At 40.9% G+C, this 25,857-nt stretch overlaps 1 protein-coding gene across 1 annotated transcript; it reads right to left on the reverse strand.

The window, feature by feature from the left end:
* Positions 1-9,890: 9,890 nt before the first annotated feature.
* On the reverse strand, positions 9,891-14,615 carry LOC125604569. Its single transcript, XM_048774874.1, has 5 exons — positions 12,611-14,615; positions 11,485-12,265; positions 11,002-11,280; positions 10,301-10,659; positions 9,891-10,210 (listed from the first exon to the last, which is right to left on the reverse strand). Exons 1-5 carry the CDS (start codon positions 14,613-14,615, stop codon positions 9,891-9,893), a joined length of 3,744 nt encoding a protein of 1,247 aa, XP_048630831.1.
* Positions 14,616-25,857: the final 11,242 nt, after the last annotated feature.

A 25,857-nucleotide genomic window follows, 5' to 3' on the forward strand; every position in this document is an offset into this window, starting at 1 on the left:
CTCCACCACTTTATGTATCCAAATCAAGCTTCTTACAAAGTGATTCATCCTGGTGTTATTGGAACGACGAAGAAGCTGTCCTATTCCCAAACTGGGAAACTGGAATCACCTGATTAGAAAGTGGGATAACTTCTTCATCCCAACTCCTATGAGATTAATTCAACTTCCTGGTGATTCTCCACCACTTTATGTATCCAAATCAAGCTTCTTACAAAGTGATTCATCCTGGTGTTATTGGAACGACGAAGAAGCTGTCCTATTCCCAAACTGGGAAACTGGAATCACCTGATTAGAAAGTGGGATAACTTCTTCATCCCAACTCCTATGAGATTTATTCAACTTCCTGGTGATTCTCCACCACTTTATGTATCCAAATCAAGCTTCTTACAAAGTGATTCATCCTGGTTTATTGGAACGACGAAGAAGCTGTCCTATTCCCAAACTGGGAAACTGGAATCACCTGATTAGAAAGTGGGATAACTTCTTCATCCCAACTCCTATGAGATTTATTCAACTTCCTGGTGATTCTCCACCACTTTATGTATCCAAATCAAGCTTCTTACAAAGTGATTCATCCTGGTGTTATTGGAACGACGAAGAAGCTGTCCTATTCCCAAACTGGGAAACTGGAATCACCTGATTAGAAAGTGGGATAACTTCTTCATCCCAACTCCTATGAGATTAATTCAACTTCCTGGTGATTCTCCACCACTTTATGTATCCAAATCAAGCTTCTTACAAAGTGATTCATCCTGGTTTGATTGGAACGACGAAGAAGCTGTCCTATTCCCAAACTGGGAAACTGGAATCACCTGATTAGAAAGTGGGATAACTTCTTCATCCCAACTCCTATGAGATTATTCAACTTCCTGGTGATTCTCCACCACTTTATGTATCCAAATCAAGCTTCTTACAAAGTGATTCATCCTGGTTTGATTGGAACGACGAAGAAGCTGTCCTATTCCCAAACTGGGAAACTGGAATCACCTGATTAGAAAGTGGGATAACTTCTTCATCCCAACTCCTATGAGATTAATTCAACTTCCTGGTGATTCTCCACCACTTTATGTATCCAAATCAAGCTTCTTACAAAGTGATTCATCCTGGTTTATTGGAACGACGAAGAAGCTGTCCTATTCCCAAACTGGGAAACTGGAATCACCTGATTAGAAAGTGGGATAACTTCTTCATCCCAACTCCTATGAGATTAATTCAACTTCCTGGTGATTCTCCACCACTTTATGTATCCAAATCAAGCTTCTTACAAAGTGATTCATCCTGGTTTGATTGGAACGACGAAGAAGCTGTCCTATTCCCAAACTGGGAAACTGGAATCACCTGATTAGAAAGTGGGATAACTTCTTCATCCCAACTCCTATGAGATTAATTCAACTTCCTGGTGATTCTCCACCACTTTATGTATCCAAATCAAGCTTCTTACAAAGTGATTCATCCTGGTTTGATTGGAACGACGAAGAAGCTGTCCTATTCCCAAACTGGGAAACTGGAATCACCTGATTAGAAAGTGGGATAACTTCTTCATCCCAACTCCTATGAGATTTATTCAACTTCCTGGTGATTCTCCACCACTTTATGTATCCAAATCAAGCTTCTTACAAAGTGATTCATCCTGGTGTTATTGGAACGACGAAGAAGCTGTCCTATTCCCAAACTGGGAAACTGGAATCACCTGATTAGAAAGTGGGATAACTTCTTCATCCCAACTCCTATGAGATTAATTCAACTTCCTGGTGATTCTCCACCACTTTATGTATCCAAATCAAGCTTCTTACAAAGTGATTCATCCTGGTTTGATTGGAACGACGAAGAAGCTGTCCTATTCCCAAACTGGGAAACTGGAATCACCTGATTAGAAAGTGGGATAACTTCTTCATCCCAACTCCTATGAGATTTATTCAACTTCCTGGTGATTCTCCACCACTTTATGTATCCAAATCAAGCTTCTTACAAAGTGATTCATCCTGGTTTGATTGGAACGACGAAGAAGCTGTCCTATTCCCAAACTGGGAAACTGGAATCACCTGATTAGAAAGTGGGATAACTTCTTCATCCCAACTCCTATGAGATTTATTCAACTTCCTGGTGATTCTCCACCACTTTATGTATCCAAATCAAGCTTCTTACAAAGTGATTCATCCTGGTGTTATTGGAACGACGAAGAAGCTGTCCTATTCCCAAACTGGGAAACTGGAATCACCTGATTAGAAAGTGGGATAACTTCTTCATCCCAACTCCTATGAGATTAATTCAACTTCCTGGTGATTCTCCACCACTTTATGTATCCAAATCAAGCTTCTTACAAAGTGATTCATCCTGGTGTTATTGGAACGACGAAGAAGCTGTCCTATTCCCAAACTGGGAAACTGGAATCACCTGATTAGAAAGTGGGATAACTTCTTCATCCCAACTCCTATGAGATTAATTCAACTTCCTGGTGATTCTCCACCACTTTATGTATCCAAATCAAGCTTCTTACAAAGTGATTCATCCTGGTTTGATTGGAACGACGAAGAAGCTGTCCTATTCCCAAACTGGGAAACTGGAATCACCTGATTAGAAAGTGGGATAACTTCTTCATCCCAACTCCTATGAGATTAATTCAACTTCCTGGTGATTCTCCACCACTTTATGTATCCAAATCAAGCTTCTTACAAAGTGATTCATCCTGACGAAGAAGCTGTCCTATTCCCAAACTGGGAAACTGGAATCACCTGATTAGAAAGTGGGATAACTTCTTCATCCCAACTCCTATGAGATTATTCAACTTCCTGGTGATTCTCCACCACTTTATGTATCCAAATCAAGCTTCTTACAAAGTGATTCATCCTGGTGTTATTGGAACGACGAAGAAGCTGTCCTATTCCCAAACTGGGAAACTGGAATCACCTGATTAGAAAGTGGGATAACTTCTTCATCCCAACTCCTATGAGATTAATTCAACTTCCTGGTGATTCTCCACCACTTTATGTATCCAAATCAAGCTTCTTACAAAGTGATTCATCCTGGTGTTATTGGAACGACGAAGAAGCTGTCCTATTCCCAAACTGGGAAACTGGAATCACCTGATTAGAAAGTGGGATAACTTCTTCATCCCAACTCCTATGAGATTTATTCAACTTCCTGGTGATTCTCCACCACTTTATGTATCCAAATCAAGCTTCTTACAAAGTGATTCATCCTGGTGTTATTGGAACGACGAAGAAGCTGTCCTATTCCCAAACTGGGAAACTGGAATCACCTGATTAGAAAGTGGGATAACTTCTTCATCCCAACTCCTATGAGATTTATTCAACTTCCTGGTGATTCTCCACCACTTTATGTATCCAAATCAAGCTTCTTACAAAGTGATTCATCCTGGTGTTATTGGAACGACGAAGAAGCTGTCCTATTCCCAAACTGGGAAACTGGAATCACCTGATTAGAAAGTGGGATAACTTCTTCATCCCAACTCCTATGAGATTTATTCAACTTCCTGGTGATTCTCCACCACTTTATGTATCCAAATCAAGCTTCTTACAAAGTGATTCATCCTGGTTTATTGGAACGACGAAGAAGCTGTCCTATTCCCAAACTGGGAAACTGGAATCACCTGATTAGAAAGTGGGATAACTTCTTCATCCCAACTCCTATGAGATTAATTCAACTTCCTGGTGATTCTCCACCACTTTATGTATCCAAATCAAGCTTCTTACAAAGTGATTCATCCTGGTGTTATTGGAACGACGAAGAAGCTGTCCTATTCCCAAACTGGGAAACTGGAATCACCTGATTAGAAAGTGGGATAACTTCTTCATCCCAACTCCTATGAGATTAATTCAACTTCCTGGTGATTCTCCACCACTTTATGTATCCAAATCAAGCTTCTTACAAAGTGATTCATCCTGGTGTTATTGGAACGACGAAGAAGCTGTCCTATTCCCAAACTGGGAAACTGGAATCACCTGATTAGAAAGTGGGATAACTTCTTCATCCCAACTCCTATGAGATTTATTCAACTTCCTGGTGATTCTCCACCACTTTATGTATCCAAATCAAGCTTCTTACAAAGTGATTCATCCTGGTTTGATTGGAACGACGAAGAAGCTGTCCTATTCCCAAACTGGGAAACTGGAATCACCTGATTAGAAAGTGGGATAACTTCTTCATCCCAACTCCTATGAGATTTATTCAACTTCCTGGTGATTCTCCACCACTTTATGTATCCAAATCAAGCTTCTTACAAAGTGATTCATCCTGGTGTTATTGGAACGACGAAGAAGCTGTCCTATTCCCAAACTGGGAAACTGGAATCACCTGATTAGAAAGTGGGATAACTTCTTCATCCCAACTCCTATGAGATTATTCAACTTCCTGGTGATTCTCCACCACTTTATGTATCCAAATCAAGCTTCTTACAAAGTGATTCATCCTGGTGTTATTGGAACGACGAAGAAGCTGTCCTATTCCCAAACTGGGAAACTGGAATCACCTGATTAGAAAGTGGGATAACTTCTTCATCCCAACTCCTATGAGATTTATTCAACTTCCTGGTGATTCTCCACACTTTATGTATCCAAATCAAGCTTCTTACAAAGTGATTCATCCTGGTTTGATTGGAACGACGAAGAAGCTGTCCTATTCCCAAACTGGGAAACTGGAATCACCTGATTAGAAAGTGGGATAACTTCTTCATCCCAACTCCTATGAGATTAATTCAACTTCCTGGTGATTCTCCACCACTTTATGTATCCAAATCAAGCTTCTTACAAAGTGATTCATCCTGGTTTGATTGGAACGACGAAGAAGCTGTCCTATTCCCAAACTGGGAAACTGGAATCACCTGATTAGAAAGTGGGATAACTTCTTCATCCCAACTCCTATGAGATTAATTCAACTTCCTGGTGATTCTCCACCACTTTATGTATCCAAATCAAGCTTCTTACAAAGTGATTCATCCTGGTGTTATTGGAACGACGAAGAAGCTGTCCTATTCCCAAACTGGGAAACTGGAATCACCTGATTAGAAAGTGGGATAACTTCTTCATCCCAACTCCTATGAGATTTATTCAACTTCCTGGTGATTCTCCAACACTTTATGTATCCAAATCAAGCTTCTTACAAAGTGATTCATCCTGGTTTGATTGGAACGACGAAGAAGCTGTCCTATTCCCAAACTGGGAAACTGGAATCACCTGATTAGAAAGTGGGATAACTTCTTCATCCCAACTCCTATGAGATTTATTCAACTTCCTGGTGATTCTCCACCACTTTATGTATCCAAATCAAGCTTCTTACAAAGTGATTCATCCTGGTGTTATTGGAACGACGAAGAAGCTGTCCTATTCCCAAACTGGGAAACTGGAATCACCTGATTAGAAAGTGGGATAACTTCTTCATCCCAACTCCTATGAGATTTATTCAACTTCCTGGTGATTCTCCACCACTTTATGTATCCAAATCAAGCTTCTTACAAAGTGATTCATCCTGGTGTTATTGGAACGACGAAGAAGCTGTCCTATTCCCAAACTGGGAAACTGGAATCACCTGATTAGAAAGTGGGATAACTTCTTCATCCCAACTCCTATGAGATTAATTCAACTTCCTGGTGATTCTCCACCACTTTATGTATCCAAATCAAGCTTCTTACAAAGTGATTCATCCTGGTGTTATTGGAACGACGAAGAAGCTGTCCTATTCCCAAACTGGGAAACTGGAATCACCTGATTAGAAAGTGGGATAACTTCTTCATCCCAACTCCTATGAGATTAATTCAACTTCCTGGTGATTCTCCACCACTTTATGTATCCAAATCAAGCTTCTTACAAAGTGATTCATCCTGGTTTGATTGGAACGACGAAGAAGCTGTCCTATTCCCAAACTGGGAAACTGGAATCACCTGATTAGAAAGTGGGATAACTTCTTCATCCCAACTCCTATGAGATTTATTCAACTTCCTGGTGATTCTCCACCACTTTATGTATCCAAATCAAGCTTCTTACAAAGTGATTCATCCTGGTGTTATTGGAACGACGAAGAAGCTGTCCTATTCCCAAACTGGGAAACTGGAATCACCTGATTAGAAAGTGGGATAACTTCTTCATCCCAACTCCTATGAGATTTATTCAACTTCCTGGTGATTCTCCACCACTTTATGTATCCAAATCAAGCTTCTTACAAAGTGATTCATCCTGGTGTTATTGGAACGACGAAGAAGCTGTCCTATTCCCAAACTGGGAAACTGGAATCACCTGATTAGAAAGTGGGATAACTTCTTCATCCCAACTCCTATGAGATTTATTCAACTTCCTGGTGATTCTCCACCACTTTATGTATCCAAATCAAGCTTCTTACAAAGTGATTCATCCTGGTTTGATTGGAACGACGAAGAAGCTGTCCTATTCCCAAACTGGGAAACTGGAATCACCTGATTAGAAAGTGGGATAACTTCTTCATCCCAACTCCTATGAGATTTATTCAACTTCCTGGTGATTCTCCAACACTTTATGTATCCAAATCAAGCTTCTTACAAAGTGATTCATCCTGGTGTTATTGGAACGACGAAGAAGCTGTCCTATTCCCAAACTGGGAAACTGGAATCACCTGATTAGAAAGTGGGATAACTTCTTCATCCCAACTCCTATGAGATTTATTCAACTTCCTGGTGATTCTCCAACACTTTATGTATCCAAATCAAGCTTCTTACAAAGTGATTCATCCTGGTTTGATTGGAACGACGAAGAAGCTGTCCTATTCCCAAACTGGGAAACTGGAATCACCTGATTAGAAAGTGGGATAACTTCTTCATCCCAACTCCTATGAGATTAATTCAACTTCCTGGTGATTCTCCACCACTTTATGTATCCAAATCAAGCTTCTTACAAAGTGATTCATCCTGGTTTGATTGGAACGACGAAGAAGCTGTCCTATTCCCAAACTGGGAAACTGGAATCACCTGATTAGAAAGTGGGATAACTTCTTCATCCCAACTCCTATGAGATTAATTCAACTTCCTGGTGATTCTCCACCACTTTATGTATCCAAATCAAGCTTCTTACAAAGTGATTCATCCTGGTGTTATTGGAACGACGAAGAAGCTGTCCTATTCCCAAACTGGGAAACTGGAATCACCTGATTAGAAAGTGGGATAACTTCTTCATCCCAACTCCTATGAGATTTATTCAACTTCCTGGTGATTCTCCAACACTTTATGTATCCAAATCAAGCTTCTTACAAAGTGATTCATCCTGGTTTGATTGGAACGACGAAGAAGCTGTCCTATTCCCAAACTGGGAAACTGGAATCACCTGATTAGAAAGTGGGATAACTTCTTCATCCCAACTCCTATGAGATTTATTCAACTTCCTGGTGTTTCTCCACCACTTTATGTATCCAAATCAAGCTTCTTACAAAGTGATTCATCCTGGTGTTATTGGAACGACGAAGAAGCTGTCCTATTCCCAAACTGGGAAACTGGAATCACCTGATTAGAAAGTGGGATAACTTCTTCATCCCAACTCCTATGAGATTTATTCAACTTCCTGGTGATTCTCCACCACTTTATGTATCCAAATCAAGCTTCTTACAAAGTGATTCATCCTGGTGTTATTGGAACGACGAAGAAGCTGTCCTATTCCCAAACTGGGAAACTGGAATCACCTGATTAGAAAGTGGGATAACTTCTTCATCCCAACTCCTATGAGATTAATTCAACTTCCTGGTGATTCTCCACCACTTTATGTATCCAAATCAAGCTTCTTACAAAGTGATTCATCCTGGTGTTATTGGAACGACGAAGAAGCTGTCCTATTCCCAAACTGGGAAACTGGAATCACCTGATTAGAAAGTGGGATAACTTCTTCATCCCAACTCCTATGAGATTAATTCAACTTCCTGGTGATTCTCCACCACTTTATGTATCCAAATCAAGCTTCTTACAAAGTGATTCATCCTGGTTTGATTGGAACGACGAAGAAGCTGTCCTATTCCCAAACTGGGAAACTGGAATCACCTGATTAGAAAGTGGGATAACTTCTTCATCCCAACTCCTATGAGATTTATTCAACTTCCTGGTGATTCTCCACCACTTTATGTATCCAAATCAAGCTTCTTACAAAGTGATTCATCCTGGTGTTATTGGAACGACGAAGAAGCTGTCCTATTCCCAAACTGGGAAACTGGAATCACCTGATTAGAAAGTGGGATAACTTCTTCATCCCAACTCCTATGAGATTTATTCAACTTCCTGGTGTTTCTCCACCACTTTATGTATCCAAATCAAGCTTTTACAAAGTGATTCATCGTGGTGTTGTTGGAACGAAGAAGAAGATGTCCTATTCCCAAACTGGGAAACTCGAATCACCTGATTAGAAAGTGGGATAACTTCTTCATCCCAACTCTTATGAGATTTATTCAACTTCCTGGTGATTCTCCAACACTTTATGTATCCAAATCAAGCTTCTTACAGAGTCATTTATCCTGGTTTGATTGGAACGCCGAAGAAGCTGTCCTATTCCCAAACTGGGAAACTGGAATCACCTGATTAGAAAGTGGGATAACTTCTTCATCCCAACTCTTATGAGATTTATTCAACGTCCTGGTGATTCTCCAACACTTTATGTATCCAAATCAAGCTTCTTACAAAGTGATTCATCCTGGTGTTATTGGAACGACGAAGAAGCTGTCCTATTCCCAAACTGGGAAACTGGAATCACCTGATTAGAAAGTGGGATAACTTCTTCATCCCAACTCCTATGAGATTAATTCAACTTCCTGGTGATTCTCCACCACTTTATGTATCCAAATCAAGCTTCTTACAAAGTGATTCATCCTGGTGTTATTGGAACGACGAAGAAGCTGTCCTATACCCAAACTGGGAAACTGGAATCACCTGATTAGAAAGTGGGATAACTTCTTCATCCCAACTCCTATGAGATTAATTCAACTTCCTGGTGATTCTCCACCACTTTATGTATCCAAATCAAGCTTCTTACAGAGTGATTCATCCTGGTGTTATTGGAACGACGAAGAAGCTGTCCTATTCCCAAACTGGGAAACTGGAATCACCTGATTAGAAAGTGAGATGACTTCTTCATCCCAACTCCTATGAGATTTATTCAACTTCCTGGTGATTCTCCAACACTTTATGTATCCAAATCAAGCTTCTTACCGAGTGATTCATCCTGGTTTGATTGGAACGACGAAGAAGCTGTCCTATTCCCAAACTGGGAAACTGGAATCACCTGATTAGAAAGTGGGATAACTTCTTCATCCCAACTCCTATGAGATTAATTCAACTTCCTGGTGATTCTCCACCACTTTATGTATCCAAATCAAGCTTCTTGCAAAGTGATTCATCCTGGTTTGATTGGAACGACGAAGAAGCTGTCCTATTCCCAAACTGGGAAACTGGAATCACCTGATTAGAAAGTGGGATAATTTCTTCATCTCAACTCCTATGATAATAGCTTCCTGGTCAAGGAAGAACCCTAGGATGCTCTTGAGGGTCGATCTGGTATTGATTTGGTGGTGATGGATCAGGTTACTAACACTGATGGAAAGATGATCGATTGATGAGTTGATAGAAAGGGGATTGGTGATCGATGGTAGAGATGGTTTCAGTGATGATCTGCGGAATGATCAGGCACTGATTGGGATGATCTTAGTCCGTGAGAGGCAGCCCCACTAGTGAACAAGATCAAGGCTTAAGGAAGATCACTCTTCTAGCCAAATTCGATGTCCAAAAACTGAACAAAGGAATCACAAGTTTAGAGAGAATTTTTGATAACAAAAGTGATTGATTTTATTCAGATCTTGCAGAGAGTTTAAGTAGAAAGAAAGGAAAGCAAAGAGTCACCAAGGACTTGTAGTTTTCGAAAATATCTTAAGTAAAACTAGGTAGTGTTGAAGATTGAACAATTGAATATCTTCAAGGCTTCTTTGACTTGGTTTTCTTCAGATGTCGAGATTGGTTTAGTGTAAACCAATCTGAGAATTGCCTCCTTTAATTGTCTTGTCTTTGATCTGGTTATTGGCCCATTGGAGAAAGAGAATGGGTCTCGTGCTGAGTTAAATCCAATTGAACTCCCATCCAGCTCCTTGTGTCCAATTGTAGTGTTTGTCTCATCCAGCTCCTCTTCACTGTCACTCTCTTCCAGCTCTTCATGCGCAAGATCAGCTACTGGTTCAGTCAAGCTCACATCATCCCCTCCTCCTTTAAAAGGATTTGTCCTCAAATCCAAATCATCTGCACGAAAAGGGATCAAGTCAGCAACATTGAAAGTAGAACTTATAGAATACTTACCTTGAAGATCAATCTTGTAAGCATTGTTGTTGATCCGTTCAAGCACAGTGAAAGGTCCATCTGTCCTTGGCATCAGTTTAGACTTTCTTTCTTCAGGAAACCTCTCCTTTCTCAAGTGAATCCATACAAGATCTCCTGGTTCCAGCAACAGCTCATGTCTCTTCTTGTTTGCTTGCTTTTCATACTCCTTGGTCCTCTTCTCAATGTTCTTCTTTACCTGTTCATGCAATGAAACAACAAACTCGGCTTTTGCCTTGCCATCAAGATTAGTTTGCTCATTGTATGGTAAAGGCATGAGGTCCAAAGGAGTCAAAGGATTGAATCCATAAACAATCTGAAAAGGTGAGAACTTTGTAGCACTATGCACAGAATGGTTATAAGCAAACTCCACATGAGGAATACAATCTTCCCAAGTTTTGATGTTCTTTTTAATCACAGCACGCAAGAGAGCAGACAAAGATCTGTTAACTACTTCAGTTTGTCCATCAGTTTGAGGATGACAAGTAGTAGAGAACTTCAACTTTGTTCCAAGTTTAGACCACAATGTTCTCCAGAAATGACTAAGAAATTTAGTATCCCTATCAGACACTATTGATCTAGGCATGCCATGCAAACGAACAACCTCTCTAAAGAAAAGTTCAGCAACCATCAAGGCATCATCAGTTTTGTGACATGGAATGAAATGTGCCATTTTTGAGAACCTATCAACAACTACAAAGATTGAATCTCTGCCCTTTCTAGTCCTAGGCAAACCAAGCACAAAATCCATAGATATATCAATCCATGGAGCATCAGGAATGGGAAGAGGAGTATACAAACCTTGAGGTCGGGCCTTGGCTTTGGCTTGGGTGCAAGTAACACATCTGCTGCATACTCTCTCCACATCTCTTCTCATGGCCGGCCAGTAAAAGTGCTCTTTCAGGTGGGCGAGTGTCTTGGCAACTCCAAAATGCCCCATCAATCCTCCTCCATGTGCTTCCCTAACATACAACTCTCTCAAAGAACAGTTAGGTAAACAAAGTCGATTTTCATAGAAAAGAAAACCCTCAACTTGATAAAACTTTCCACTGGTATGTTTCTTGCTTTCTTCAAATTGAACTTTAAAATCTTGATCATCTTCATAATAAGACTTTATTTGTTCAAAACCTAACAGCTTAGCTTCCATAGAAGTGAAAAGAGTATACCTTCTGGAGAGTGCATCAGCCACAATGTTTTCTTTACCTTGTTTATAGTGAATCACATAAGGAAAGGTTTCCAAGAACTCTACCCATCTGGCGTGTCTCTTGTTGAGCTTGTGCTGTCCCTTCAGGTGTTTCAAGGACTCATGATCAGTGTGTATAACAAACTCCTTTGGCCAGAGATAGTGCTGCCAAGTTTGGAGTGCTCTAATCAAAGCATAGAGTTCCTTGTCATAAGTTGGGTAGTTCAGCATGGCTCCACTTAGTTTCTCACTGAAATATGCTATGGGTCTCTTCTCCTGCATCAGCACAGCTCCAATACCTACACCAGAAGCATCACATTCAATTTCAAAGGTCTTAGTAAAATCTGGAAGAACTAGCAAAGGAGCATTAGTCAACTTCCCTTTCAGGTTTTGAAAAGCCTCCTCTTGCGCCTTCTCCCACTTGAAACCCACATCCTTCTTGATGACTTCAGTGAGTGGTGCAGCTATGGTGCTAAAATCCTTCACAAATCTTCTATAAAAGCCGGCAAGACCATGGAAACTTCTCACCTCGCTCACACTCTTAGGACTAGGCCAGTCTCGGATAGCTCTAACCTTTTCCTCATCCACTCTGATTCCCTGTGCTGTTACAACAAATCCTAGAAAAACAAGGTGATCTGTCCCAAAAGTGCATTTCTTAAAGTTAGCAAACAAGGATTCTTTCCTAAGCACTTCTAACACAGATTTCAAGTGATGCACATGCTCAGCCATACTCTTGCTGTAGATCAAAATATCATCAAAATAAACTACAACAAAGTGTCCTATAAAAGACCTCAAGACATGGTTCATCAACCTCATGAAAGTGCTAGGGGCATTGGTAAGACCAAATGGCATAACAAGCCACTCATACAGACCATGTTTAGTTTTAAAGGCTGTTTTCCATTCATCCCCTTCTTTCATCCTAATCTGATGATATCCACTTTTTAAATCTACCTTAGAGAACACACAAGAACCATGTAGCTCATCCAACATATCATCAAGTCTAGGAATAGGATGTCTGTACTTTACAGTGATATTGTTGATGGCTCTGCAATCTACACACATGCGCCAGCTTCCATCCTTCTTAGGCACAAGGAGCACTGGTACTGCACAAGGGCTCATGCTCTCTCGGATATGTCCTTTCTCAATGAGCTCATCTACTTGCTTCTGTAGCTCTTTTGTTTCTTCAGGGTTGGTTCTATAGGCAGGGCGGTTTGGGAGAGAAGCTCCAGGGACCAAGTCTATTTGGTGTTCAATCCCACGCATGGGAGGAAGTCCTTTTGGGCTCTCGTCTGGAAAGACATCACCATAGTCCTGCAAAAGAAACTCAAGTTCACTCGGTAGAACCGGTGCAGGGTCAGAAGAAGACATTAGGGCACCTTTAAAAACAAATAAAAGCATAGATTGTTGAAGACACAAAGCTTTCTTGATCTCACTACTCTTGGCTAAGAGATTAGTCTCCTTCTTTTGCTTGTCAGCTGGTTTCTCTTTAGCTTCTTGTCGCCTAAGTTTTAGTTGAAGTTGATCCTCATGTACCTCTTGTGGAGACAAAGGTGCCAGTACAATCTTCTTGTCTCTGTGGGTGAAGGAATGCCGGTTAGTGAACCCATCGTGAATGACTCTTCTATCATACTGCCAAGGCCTTCCCAACAAGATATGGCTAGAGTCCATGGGCAGAACATCACACACGATCTCATCTTGATATCTTCCAATGGTTATAGGAACCATTACTTGATCAGTGACCTTCAGCTCGCCCTCCTCATTCAACCATTGTAGAAGGTATGGCCTAGGATGCTTCCCTGTTTTCAATCCAAGCTTTTCTACAAGAGCTTCACTAGCAACATTAGTACAGCTTCCTCCATCTATAATCAAACTGCATACTTTTTCATAAACTATGCAACGAGTATGAAACAGATTCTCCCTTTGATTATCTTCATCTAGCTTGGATTGTACTGCCAATGATCTCCTTGTGACAAGTAGTTCTCCACGAACTGGATAGTCTATGGCTTCCTCTTCTTCTTCGGATATCACCTCACCACTGTCCAAGAGGATCATTGCTTTCTTGTTGGTGCACTCATTGGCATAGTGCCCAAAACCATGACATTTGAAGCACTTCACATCCCTGGATCTAGCAGCTGGTGCCTTTCCCTTGTCCTCATGCTCTTCCTTGGGTTTCACAAAAGACTTGTCATCTTTGGTAGTAGGCGCTTTGTAGTTGTTGCCATAGGATCCTTTGGTTGAGGACTTTCTCTTCAGTTGCTGCTCAATGAGGATTGCTTTGTGAAGCAATTCATAGATGTCCTCATACTCCTGCATCTCCAAGCGGTCCTGGATGTCTCTGTTAAGCCCAGCCTGAAATCGAGCCATAGTAGCTTCAGAAGCTTCTTCAACAGCCGCTTTGATCATGAGTATTTCCATCTCTTGATAGTAATCCTCCACGCCTTTGGTTCCTTGGGTAAGTCTCCTCAGCTTTTGATGAATCTCTCTACCATAGTGGTTTGGGACAAACCGCTTCTTCATGAGTGTCTTGAGCTCAAACCATGAAGCAACTGGCGGCTCTCCAGTCCTTCTCCTAGTAGTAACAATCTGATCCCACCAATGCAAAGCATACCCACTGAATTCTGTCACAGCAAGCTTCACCTTCTTTGTTTCTGAGTAGTGCTGGCAATCAAACACTCGCTCAATCTTCGTTTCCCATTCAAGATAAGCATCTGGATTGCTGGTTCCACTGAAGACTGGTATTCGAAGTTTGAGACTCCCAAGGTTATCATCTGGTCTGTTCCTTGCTGCATGGCGTGTAGGGGATCTTGCTTGGGAGGCTGCACGTCCTGTTCTCACTGATCTTGCTGATCCCACGGACCGTTCTCCATCAGTACTACGGCCAGAAGAAGTATCTTCATCCTCAGATTCGTCTCCTACTGCAGGTCGCTTGCCTCTCCTCTTTTCCCTAGCGGCTCTCCTAGCCTGTGAAGTTGTGCCAAAGACAGGGTTAGTAGAACGAGTAGCTCCAACAAATTCAAGTTTTTTATCCATCTCTTTCATGAGAGTAGCCATGATAGCATCTAGTTGTGCTTTATCCAGTCTAGCCACGGGCCTTTCTTTATCACTTTCAGACATGGTTTCCTGTTAAGACTTCAACAAGAAAAGTAAGTACACAATAGATATAGCCGAAGCCTCACTTAGTGTTTCTCTCAAGTGTTTCTCTCAATGATTTCTCAAGTGATTTTCTCAGTGATTCCAAGAGTTCAATGATCAGACAAACAAACTCAAAGCCAGAGAAGTAAAAATCCCAAAACCCCAAAGAAATAGATAGACAGATTTAAGAAATTTTGGTTTGCAAGGAGCTTTACCACCAGAGACTGGATTTCTCTTCAGTCTGGCTGGATTTCTCCTCAGCCCTAGTCGGATTTCTCCTCGACTTTCTTAGATACTTAGATCTCTTTTTTTTTTTTTTTTTTATACTGGTTGGCCCCCTTGCAGATACAACAGATAGAAAGTAAAGAGAAAAAGAAAACTGCAGAGAGTTGCAGAGAATCAGAAAAGGAAAATAGGTTCCCAAAACAGAGAGAGAAGAATTGAATCGACAAACCCCTTTGATTAGAAGCCCTCAAGCTGCTCTGATACCACTTAATAGCTTCCTGGTCAAGGAAGAACCCTAGGATGCTCTTGAGGGTCGATCTGGTATTGATTTGGTGGTGATGGATCAGGTTACTAACACTGATGGAAAGATGATCGATTGATGAGTTGATAGAAAGGGGATTGGTGATCGATGGTAGAGATGGTTTCAGTGATGATCTGCGGAATGATCAGGCACTGATTGGGATGATCTTAGTCCGTGAGAGGCAGCCCCACTAGTGAACAAGATCAAGGCTTAAGGAAGATCACTCTTCTAGCCAAATTCGATGTCCAAAAACTGAACAAAGGAATCACAAGTTTAGAGAGAATTTTTGATAACAAAAGTGATTGATTTTATTCAGATCTTGCAGAGAGTTTAAGTAGAAAGAAAGGAAAGCAAAGAGTCACCAAGGACTTGTAGTTTTCGAAAATATCTTAAGTAAAACTAGGTAGTGTTGAAGATTGAACAATTGAATATCTTCAAGGCTTCTTTGACTTGGTTTTCTTCAGATGTCGAGATTGGTTTAGTGTAAACCAATCTGAGAATTGCCTCCTTTAATTGTCTTGTCTTTGATCTGGTTATTGGCCCATTGGAGAAAGAGAATGGGTCTCGTGCTGAGTTAAATCCAATTGAACTCCCATCCAGCTCCTTGTGTCCAATTGTAGTGTTTGTCTCATCCAGCTCCTCTTCACTGTCACTCTCTTCCAGCTCTTCATGCGCAAGATCAGCTACTGGTTCAGTCAAGCTCACATCATATGAGATTAATTCAACTTCCTGGTGATTCTCCACCACTTTATGTATCCAAATCAAGCTTCTTACAAAGTGATTCATCCTGGTGTTATTGGAACGACGAAGAAGCTGTCATATTCCCAAACTGGGAAACTGGAATCACCTGATTAGAAAGTGGGATAACTTCTTCATCCCAACTCCTATGAGATTTATTCAACTTCCTGGTGTTTCTCCACCAGTTTATGTATCCAAATCAAGCTTCTTACAAAGTGATTCATCCTGGTGTTATTGGAACGACGAAGAAGCTGTCCTATTCCCAAACTGGGAAACTGGAATCACCTGATTAGAAAGTGGGATAACTTCTTCATCCCAACTCCTATGAGATTTATTCAACTTCCTGGTGTTTCTCCACCACTTTATGTATCCAAATCAAGCTTCTTACAAAGTGATTCATCCTGGTGTTATTGGAACGACGAAGAAGCTGTCCTATTCCCAAACTGGGAAACTAGAATCACCTGATTAGAAAGTGGGATAACTTCTTCATCCCAACTCCTATGAGATTAATTCAACTTCCTGGTGATTCTCCACCACTTTATGTATCCAAATCAAGCTTCTTACCGAGTGATTCATCCTGGTGTTATTGGAACGACGAAGAAGCTGTCCTATTCCCAAACTGGGAAACTGGAATCACCTGATTAGAAAGTGGGATAACTTCTTCATCCCAACTCCTATGAGATTAATTCAACTTCCTGGTGATTCTCCACCACTTTATGTATCCAAATCAATCTTTTTACAAAGTGATTCATCCTGGTTTGATTGGAACGCCGAAGAAGCTGTCCTATTCCCAAACTGGGAAACTGGAATCACCTGATTAGAAAGTGGGATAACTTCTTCATCCCAACTCCTATGAGATTTATTCAACTTCCTGGTGATTCTCCACCACTTTATGTATCCAAATCAAGCTTCTTACAGAGTGATTCATCCTGGTGTTATTGGAACGACGAAGAAGCTGTCCTATTCCCAAACTGGGAAACTGGAATCACCTGATTAGAAAGTGGGATAACTTCTTCATCCCAACTCCTATGAGATTTATTCAACTTCCTGGTGTTTCTCCACCACTTTATGTATCCAAATCAAGCTTCTTACAAAGTGATTCATCCTGGTGTTATTGGAACGAAGAAGAAGCTGTCCTATTCCCAAACTGGGAAACTGGAATCACCTGATTAGAAAGTGGGATAACTTCTTCATCCCAACTCTATGAGATTTATTCAACTTCCTGGTGATTCTCCAACATTTATGTATCCAAATCAAGCTTCTTACAGAGTCATTCATCCTGGTTTGATTGGAACGACGAAGAAGCTGTCCTATTCCCAAACTGGGAAACTGGAATCACCTGATTAGAAAGTGGGATAACTTCTTCATCCCAACTCTATGAGATTTATTCAACTTCCTGGTGATTCTCCAACACTTTATGTATCCAAATCAAGCTTCTTACAGAGTGATTCATCCTGGTTTGATTGGAACGACGAAGAAGCTGTCCTATTCCCAAACTGGGAAACTGGAATCACCTGATTAGAAAGTGGGATAACTTCTTCATCCCAACTCCTATGAGATTTATTCAACTTCCTGGTGATTCTCCAACACTTTATGTATCCAAATCAAGCTTCTTGCAAAGTGATTCATCCTGGTTTGATTGGAACGACGAAGAAGCTGTCCTATTCCCAAACTGGGAAACTGGAATCACCTGATTAGAAAGTGGGATAATTTCTTCATCCCAACTCCTATGAGATTAATTCAACTTCCTGGTGATTCTCCACCACTTTATGTATCCAAATCAAGCTTCTTACAAAGTGATTCATCCTGGTGTTATTGGAACGACGAAGAAGCTGTCCTATTCCCAAACTGGGAAACTGGAATCACCTGATTAGAAAGTGGGATAACTTCTTCATCCCAACTCCTATGAGATTTATTCAACTTCCTGGTGATTCTCCAACACTTTATGTATCCAAATCAAGCTTCTTACAAAGTGATTCATCCTGGTTTGATTGGAACGACGAAGAAGCTGTCCTATTCCCAAACTGGGAAACTGGAATCACCTGATTAGAAAGTGGGATAACTTCTTCATCCCAACTCCTATGAGATTTATTCAACTTCCTGGTTTCTCCACCACTTTATGTATCCAAATCAAGCTTCTTACAAAGTGATTCATCCTGGTGTTATTGGAACGACGAAGAAGCTGTCCTATTCCCAAACTGGGAAACTGGAATCACCTGATTAGAAAGTGGGATAACTTCTTCATCCCAACTCCTATGAGATTTATTCAACTTCCTGGTGATTCTCCACCACTTTATGTATCCAAATCAAGCTTCTTACAAAGTGATTCATCCTGGTGTTATTGGAACGACGAAGAAGCTGTCCTATTCCCAAACTGGGAAACTGGAATCACCTGATTAGAAAGTGGGATAACTTCTTCATCCCAACTCCTATGAGATTAATTCAACTTCCTGGTGATTCTCCACCACTTTATGTATCCAAATCAAGCTTCTTACAAAGTGATTCATCCTGGTGTTATTGGAACGACGAAGAAGCTGTCCTATTCCCAAACTGGGAAACTGGAATCACCTGATTAGAAAGTGGGATAACTTCTTCATCCCAACTCCTATGAGATTAATTCAACTTCCTGGTGATTCTCCACCACTTTATGTATCCAAATCAAGCTTCTTACAAAGTGATTCATCCTGGTTTGATTGGAACGACGAAGAAGCTGTCCTATTCCCAAACTGGGAAACTGGAATCACCTGATTAGAAAGTGGGATAACTTCTTCATCCCAACTCCTATGAGATTTATTCAACTTCCTGGTGATTCTCCACCACTTTATGTATCCAAATCAAGCTTCTTACAAAGTGATTCATCCTGGTGTTATTGGAACGACGAAGAAGCTGTCCTATTCCCAAACTGGGAAACTGGAATCACCTGATTAGAAAGTGGGATAACTTCTTCATCCCAACTCCTATGAGATTAATTCAACTTCCTGGTGATTCTCCACCACTTTATGTATCCAAATCAAGCTTCTTACAAAGTGATTCATCCTGGTGTTATTGGAACGACGAAGAAGCTGTCCTATTCCCAAACTGGGAAACTGGAATCACCTGATTAGAAAGTGGGATAACTTCTTCATCCCAACTCCTATGAGATTTATTCAACTTCCTGGTGATTCTCCAACACTTTATGTATCCAAATCAAGCTTCTTACAAAGTGATTCATCCTGGTTTGATTGGAACGACGAAGAAGCTGTCCTATTCCCAAACTGGGAAACTGGAATCACCTGATTAGAAAGTGGGATAACTTCTTCATCCCAACTCCTATGAGATTAATTCAACTTCCTGGTGATTCTCCACCACTTTATGTATCCAAATCAAGCTTCTTACAAAGTGATTCATCCTGGTTTGATTGGAACGACGAAGAAGCTGTCCTATTCCCAAACTGGGAAACTGGAATCACCTGATTAGAAAGTGGGATAACTTCTTCATCCCAACTCCTATGAGATTAATTCAACTTCCTGGTGATTCTCCACCACTTTATGTATCCAAATCAAGCTTCTTACAAAGTGATTCATCCTGGTGTTATTGGAACGACGAAGAAGCTGTCCTATTCCCAAACTGGGAAACTGGAATCACCTGATTAGAAAGTGGGATAACTTCTTCATCCCAACTCCTATGAGATTTATTCAACTTCCTGGTGATTCTCCAACACTTTATGTATCCAAATCAAGCTTCTTACAAAGTGATTCATCCTGGTTTGATTGGAACGACGAAGAAGCTGTCCTATTCCCAAACTGGGAAACTGGAATCACCTGATTAGAAAGTGGGATAACTTCTTCATCCCAACTCCTATGAGATTTATTCAACTTCCTGGTGTTTCTCCACCACTTTATGTATCCAAATCAAGCTTCTTACAAAGTGATTCATCCTGGTGTTATTGGAACGACGAAGAAGCTGTCCTATTCCCAAACTGGGAAACTGGAATCACCTGATTAGAAAGTGGGATAACTTCTTCATCCCAACTCCTATGAGATTTATTCAACTTCCTGGTGTTTCTCCACCACTTTATGTATCCAAATCAAGCTTCTTACAAAGTGATTCATCCTGGTGTTATTGGAACGACGAAGAAGCTGTCCTATTCCCAAACTGGGAAACTGGAATCACCTGATTAGAAAGTGGGATAACTTCTTCATCCCAACTCCTATGAGATTAATTCAACTTCCTGGTGATTCTCCACCACTTTATGTATCCAAATCAAGCTTCTTACAAAGTGATTCATCCTGGTGTTATTGGAACGACGAAGAAGCTGTCCTATTCCCAAACTGGGAAACTGGAATCACCTGATTAGAAAGTGGGATAACTTCTTCATCCCAACTCCTATGAGATTAATTCAACTTCCTGGTGATTCTCCACCACTTTATGTATCCAAATCAAGCTTCTTACAAAGTGATTCATCCTGGTTTGATTGGAACGACGAAGAAGCTGTCCTATTCCCAAACTGGGAAACTGGAATCACCTGATTAGAAAGTGGGATAACTTCTTCATCCCAACTCCTATGAGATTTATTCAACTTCCTGGTGATTCTCCACCACTTTATGTATCCAAATCAAGCTTCTTACAAAGTGATTCATCCTGGTTTGATTGGAACGACGAAGAAGCTGTCCTATTCCCAAACTGGGAAACTGGAATCACCTGATTAGAAAGTGGGATAACTTCTTCATCCCAACTCCTATGAGATTTATTCAACTTCCTGGTGATTCTCCACCACTTTATGTATCCAAATCAAGCTTCTTACAAAGTGATTCATCCTGGTGTTATTGGAACGACGAAGAAGCTGTCCTATTCCCAAACTGGGAAACTGGAATCACCTGATTAGAAAGTGGGATAACTTCTTCATCCCAACTCCTATGAGATTAATTCAACTTCCTGGTGATTCTCCACCACTTTATGTATCCAAATCAAGCTTCTTACAAAGTGATTCATCCTGGTGTTATTGGAACGACGAAGAAGCTGTCCTATTCCCAAACTGGGAAACTGGAATCACCTGATTAGAAAGTGGGATAACTTCTTCATCCCAACTCCTATGAGATTTATTCAACTTCCTGGTGATTCTCCAACACTTTATGTATCCAAATCAAGCTTCTTACAAAGTGATTCATCCTGGTTTGATTGGAACGACGAAGAAGCTGTCCTATTCCCAAACTGGGAAACTGGAATCACCTGATTAGAAAGTGGGATAACTTCTTCATCCCAACTCCTATGAGATTAATTCAACTTCCTGGTGATTCTCCACCACTTTATGTATCCAAATCAAGCTTCTTACAAAGTGATTCATCCTGGTTTGATTGGAACGACGAAGAAGCTGTCCTATTCCCAAACTGGGAAACTGGAATCACCTGATTAGAAAGTGGGATAACTTCTTCATCCCAACTCCTATGAGATTAATTCAACTTCCTGGTGATTCTCCACCACTTTATGTATCCAAATCAAGCTTCTTACAAAGTGATTCATCCTGGTTTATTGGAACGACGAAGAAGCTGTCCTATTCCCAAACTGGGAAACTGGAATCACCTGATTAGAAAGTGGGATAACTTCTTCATCCCAACTCCTATGAGATTTATTCAACTTCCTGGTGATTCTCCAACACTTTATGTATCCAAATCAAGCTTCTTACAAAGTGATTCATCCTGGTTTGATTGGAACGACGAAGAAGCTGTCCTATTCCCAAACTGGGAAACTGGAATCACCTGATTAGAAAGTGGGATAACTTCTTCATCCCAACTCCTATGAGATTTATTCAACTTCCTGGTGATTCTCCACCACTTTATGTATCCAAATCAAGCTTCTTACAAAGTGATTCATCCTGGTGTTATTGGAACGACGAAGAAGCTGTCCTATTCCCAAACTGGGAAACTGGAATCACCTGATTAGAAAGTGGGATAACTTCTTCATCCCAACTCCTATGAGATTTATTCAACTTCCTGGTGATTCTCCACCACTTTATGTATCCAAATCAAGCTTCTTACAAAGTGATTCATCCTGGTGTTATTGGAACGACGAAGAAGCTGTCCTATTCCCAAACTGGGAAACTGGAATCACCTGATTAGAAAGTGGGATAACTTCTTCATCCCAACTCCTATGAGATTAATTCAACTTCCTGGTGATTCTCCACCACTTTATGTATCCAAATCAAGCTTCTTACAAAGTGATTCATCCTGGTGTTATTGGAACGACGAAGAAGCTGTCCTATTCCCAAACTGGGAAACTGGAATCACCTGATTAGAAAGTGGGATAACTTCTTCATCCCAACTCCTATGAGATTAATTCAACTTCCTGGTGATTCTCCACCACTTTATGTATCCAAATCAAGCTTTTACAAAGTGATTCATCCTGGTTTGATTGGAACGACGAAGAAGCTGTCCTATTCCCAAACTGGGAAACTGGAATCACCTGATTAGAAAGTGGGATAACTTCTTCATCCCAACTCCTATGAGATTTATTCAACTTCCTGGTGATTCTCCACCACTTTATGTATCCAAATCAAGCTTCTTACAAAGTGATTCATCCTGGTGTTATTGGAACGACGAAGAAGCTGTCCTATTCCCAAACTGGGAAACTGGAATCACCTGATTAGAAATGTTAAGATGAGGAGAGTTAAGTGAAGATGGGAGATGAGGCTTGAGTAGAATGAGGATAAGGAAGGCTAGGAAGGTTTGGGAGCTTTGAGATCAACCAGTCCGTACAAGGCCGTACAAGGCCGTACATGACCGTACAAGATGGGATCGACCAAAGCTCAACCAAACCTTACCTTGAGTTACCCGAGTTACTTAGGTAAAGAGGAGAAGTTACCTTAGCCTTTGTGGGATGGATCAGACCGTTGAAAAGGATAAGGGAGAGTCTTGGACAGGCTGTCACAGCTGGAAAGTGAAAGCAAAAGGAAGCAGCCAGCTAAAGATGCTTCACACGGATTGATCACCTCATTGGATGGTTTTGAATTAAGCCTTGACTCCACATGCTTATCTTATCCTCTTGTTTACGAAAACCCTAAGCTCTCTCTTCATATAAATATGTAAACTCTCTCATTAATAAATCAAGCAAGTTATGAGTCTCTCTTAGTCTTTTAGTCTCTCAATGGTTCTATACTAGACTCTTAATCTCATTTCATACTCAAATCTCTTCTAAATCACTTCTAGTCTTTCTTATTCACTCAGATTACTCTACTCAATCCTAAAAGTGATATGGTATCAGAGCCAGGTTACTAGGAAACTTGGTTTCGTTGGGTTCTTTGAAGATTCAAGATTGAAGCTTTGAAGAAACAGTTTGGTGTTCTTGTGTTCTTAAGCGGTTCTGGGTAGTCTTTCTGAGTTCTATTGGTTGTTTGAGGTGTTATTGAAGCTGTGTGGGTAAAAGGTGAAGCTGCTAGTGTTCGCTCAAGACAGTTACCTCAAGAGAAAGTTATTGAAGTCTAAAGGGTTCTACATTCAACATGGAGAGTGGGATGAACATGAACATGAAGGTGGCGGTTTGTTTCAAGGGAAACAACTACTTGGTGTGGTCTCGGATGGTGAGAACCACAGTGGGAAGCAAGGGGCTTTGGAAGCACATCACGCCAGGAGAAGCTCCAAAGCTCATCACTCAAGGAGAGGCTGAAGATGAAGCCGCAAGCAAGGCAGAAGAGAAGTGGCATCAAGAGGACATGTTGGTGATGTCTGTGCTTCATGCGTCCCTTGAGCCGGCTATTCTGGATGCATACAGCTACTGTGAGTCTGCTAAAGAGCTGTGGGATACCTTGAAGAAGGTGTATGGCAACACTTCAAACCTAAGCCGAGTGTTTGAAGTGAAGCAAGCTATCAACAACCTTGTACAAGAAGACATGGAGTTCACCAAGCATCTAGGGAGATTCAGGAGCCTCTGGTCCGAGATGGAGATGCTTAGGCCAAGCACAACGGATGCTGATGAGCTTAACAAGAGGAGAGAGCAAGACAAGGTCTTTGGGCTACTCCTCACGCTGAACCCGGCTTACAACGGTCTCATCCAGCACCTGCTTAGGGAGGACACTCTACCTGACCTTGAGGATGTGTGTGCGCGGATTCAGAAGGAGCAAGGCTCCATTGGGCTGTTTGCAAAGAAAGGAGACCTTTCCCTTGCAAGTCAAGCAACTCAAGAGGAGGGGAGTGAAGCTCCGCAAGCAAACAAGGCTGCTGCGCATGGGAAGTTTGAGGAGAGGAGGTTCAATGGGAACTGTGATCACTGCAAGAAGCATGGCCACAAGAAGAGCCAATGCTGGATCCTTCACCCACACCTCAAGCCGGCAAAGTTCATGAAGGACCGTGAGGCAAGGGCTAATGCATCAGATGGAACGGGTGGAGCTGGTACAAGCAAAGGAAAGGAGATAGATGGGCGTGAGGCAGGTGATGGGAAGTCTCTTGTAGCCTACACCGGGGCACCAAGCAACCGTGGGAACAATGATCAAGAGTATCTAAGGAGATCCGACCTTGATGCTCTCATTAAGTTGTTCAAGGAGAATGGTAACATCTTTGGGTATTCTTTGGTGCTAGGGTGGTAGAGAACTATAAGAATCTAACTAGAACTGATAGGATGCATGAGAGCTTGATAGAAATGGTAAATCAATCTAGGATTGCAAACTTTGCTAGAAATGATCATGCATTCAAACCATCTAGTATCCTTGCGCATATTGCTAGTTCTCATGACATTAAGCCATTAGTGATTGATTCAGGTGCATCTCATCATATGATAAGTGACACTAACTTGATTAAAAACATTGTACCAATGAATGGAAATGTGATGATTGCTAATGGAGATAAGATTCCTATTAGAGGAATAGGAAGTCTTAAACTGTTTGATAAGGAAACTAAAGCTTTTTATATGCCTGAATTTACTTCAAACTTGTTATCTGTTAAGAAATGTGCTACTGATTTGCAATGCAATGTTATATTCAGTCCTAATGATGTGAAGTTTCAGGATATTAAAAGCAGCAAGATGATTGGAAAGGGAGTGACTAAAGGAGAGCTATATTTACTTGAAGATCTCACTCCTGTTTCTAGATATAGCTGCTCGTTTACTTCTGTTTCTGGTTCTAGTTTAAGTAAAAATGCATTGTGGCATGCTAGATTAGGACACCCTCATAATAAGGCTTTAAAACTGATGTTGCCAGGTGTTTCCTTTGAGAATAATGATTGTGAAGCTTGCATTTTAGGCAAGCATTGTAGAACTGTCTTTACCAAGTCTACTACTGTTTATGAAAAATGTTTTGATCTTATTCATTCTGATGTTTGGACTGCACCTTGCCTATCTAGAGAAAACCATAAGTATTATGTAACTTTCATTGATGAAAAATCCAAATACACCTGGTTAACCTTAATTCCAACCAAAGATAGGGTACTTGATGCATTTAAAAACTTTCAATCCTATGTGACTAACCATTACAATGCCAAGATAAAGATTTTCAGGTCAGATAATGGAGGAGAGTACACGGGACAAGCATTCAAGCTACACCTATCTCAGCATGGAATCCTTCATCAGACAAGCTGTCCCTATACCCCACAACAGAATGGTGTGGCTGAGAGGAAGAACAGGCATTTGATGGAAGTAGCCAGGTCCATGATGTTTCAATCCAACGTGCCTAAGAAGTTTTGGAGTGATGCAGTTGCTACGGCTTGTTATCTCATCAACAGGACACCAACTCTGATCCTTCAAGGACAATCACCATTTGAGGTACTGAATCAGTACAAGCCATCTCTAGAGCATATGAAGATCTTTGGATGTTTGTGTTTTGTGATGGTGCCTGGAGAGATAAGAAACAAGCTAGAAGCTAAGAGTTCAAAGGCAATGTTTATTGGATATTCATCAAGTCAGAAAGGATACAAGTGCTATGATCCTAACACAAGGAGAGTGTTAGTATCTAGAGAAGTGAAGTTTGTTGAAGAAAAAGGATACTATGAGGAGCAGATT

The sequence above is a fragment of the Brassica napus genome, unplaced genomic scaffold (genome assembly GCF_020379485.1).
Source record: "Brassica napus cultivar Da-Ae unplaced genomic scaffold, Da-Ae ScsIHWf_568;HRSCAF=850, whole genome shotgun sequence".
NCBI classification, from domain to species: Eukaryota; Viridiplantae; Streptophyta; class Magnoliopsida; order Brassicales; family Brassicaceae; genus Brassica; species Brassica napus.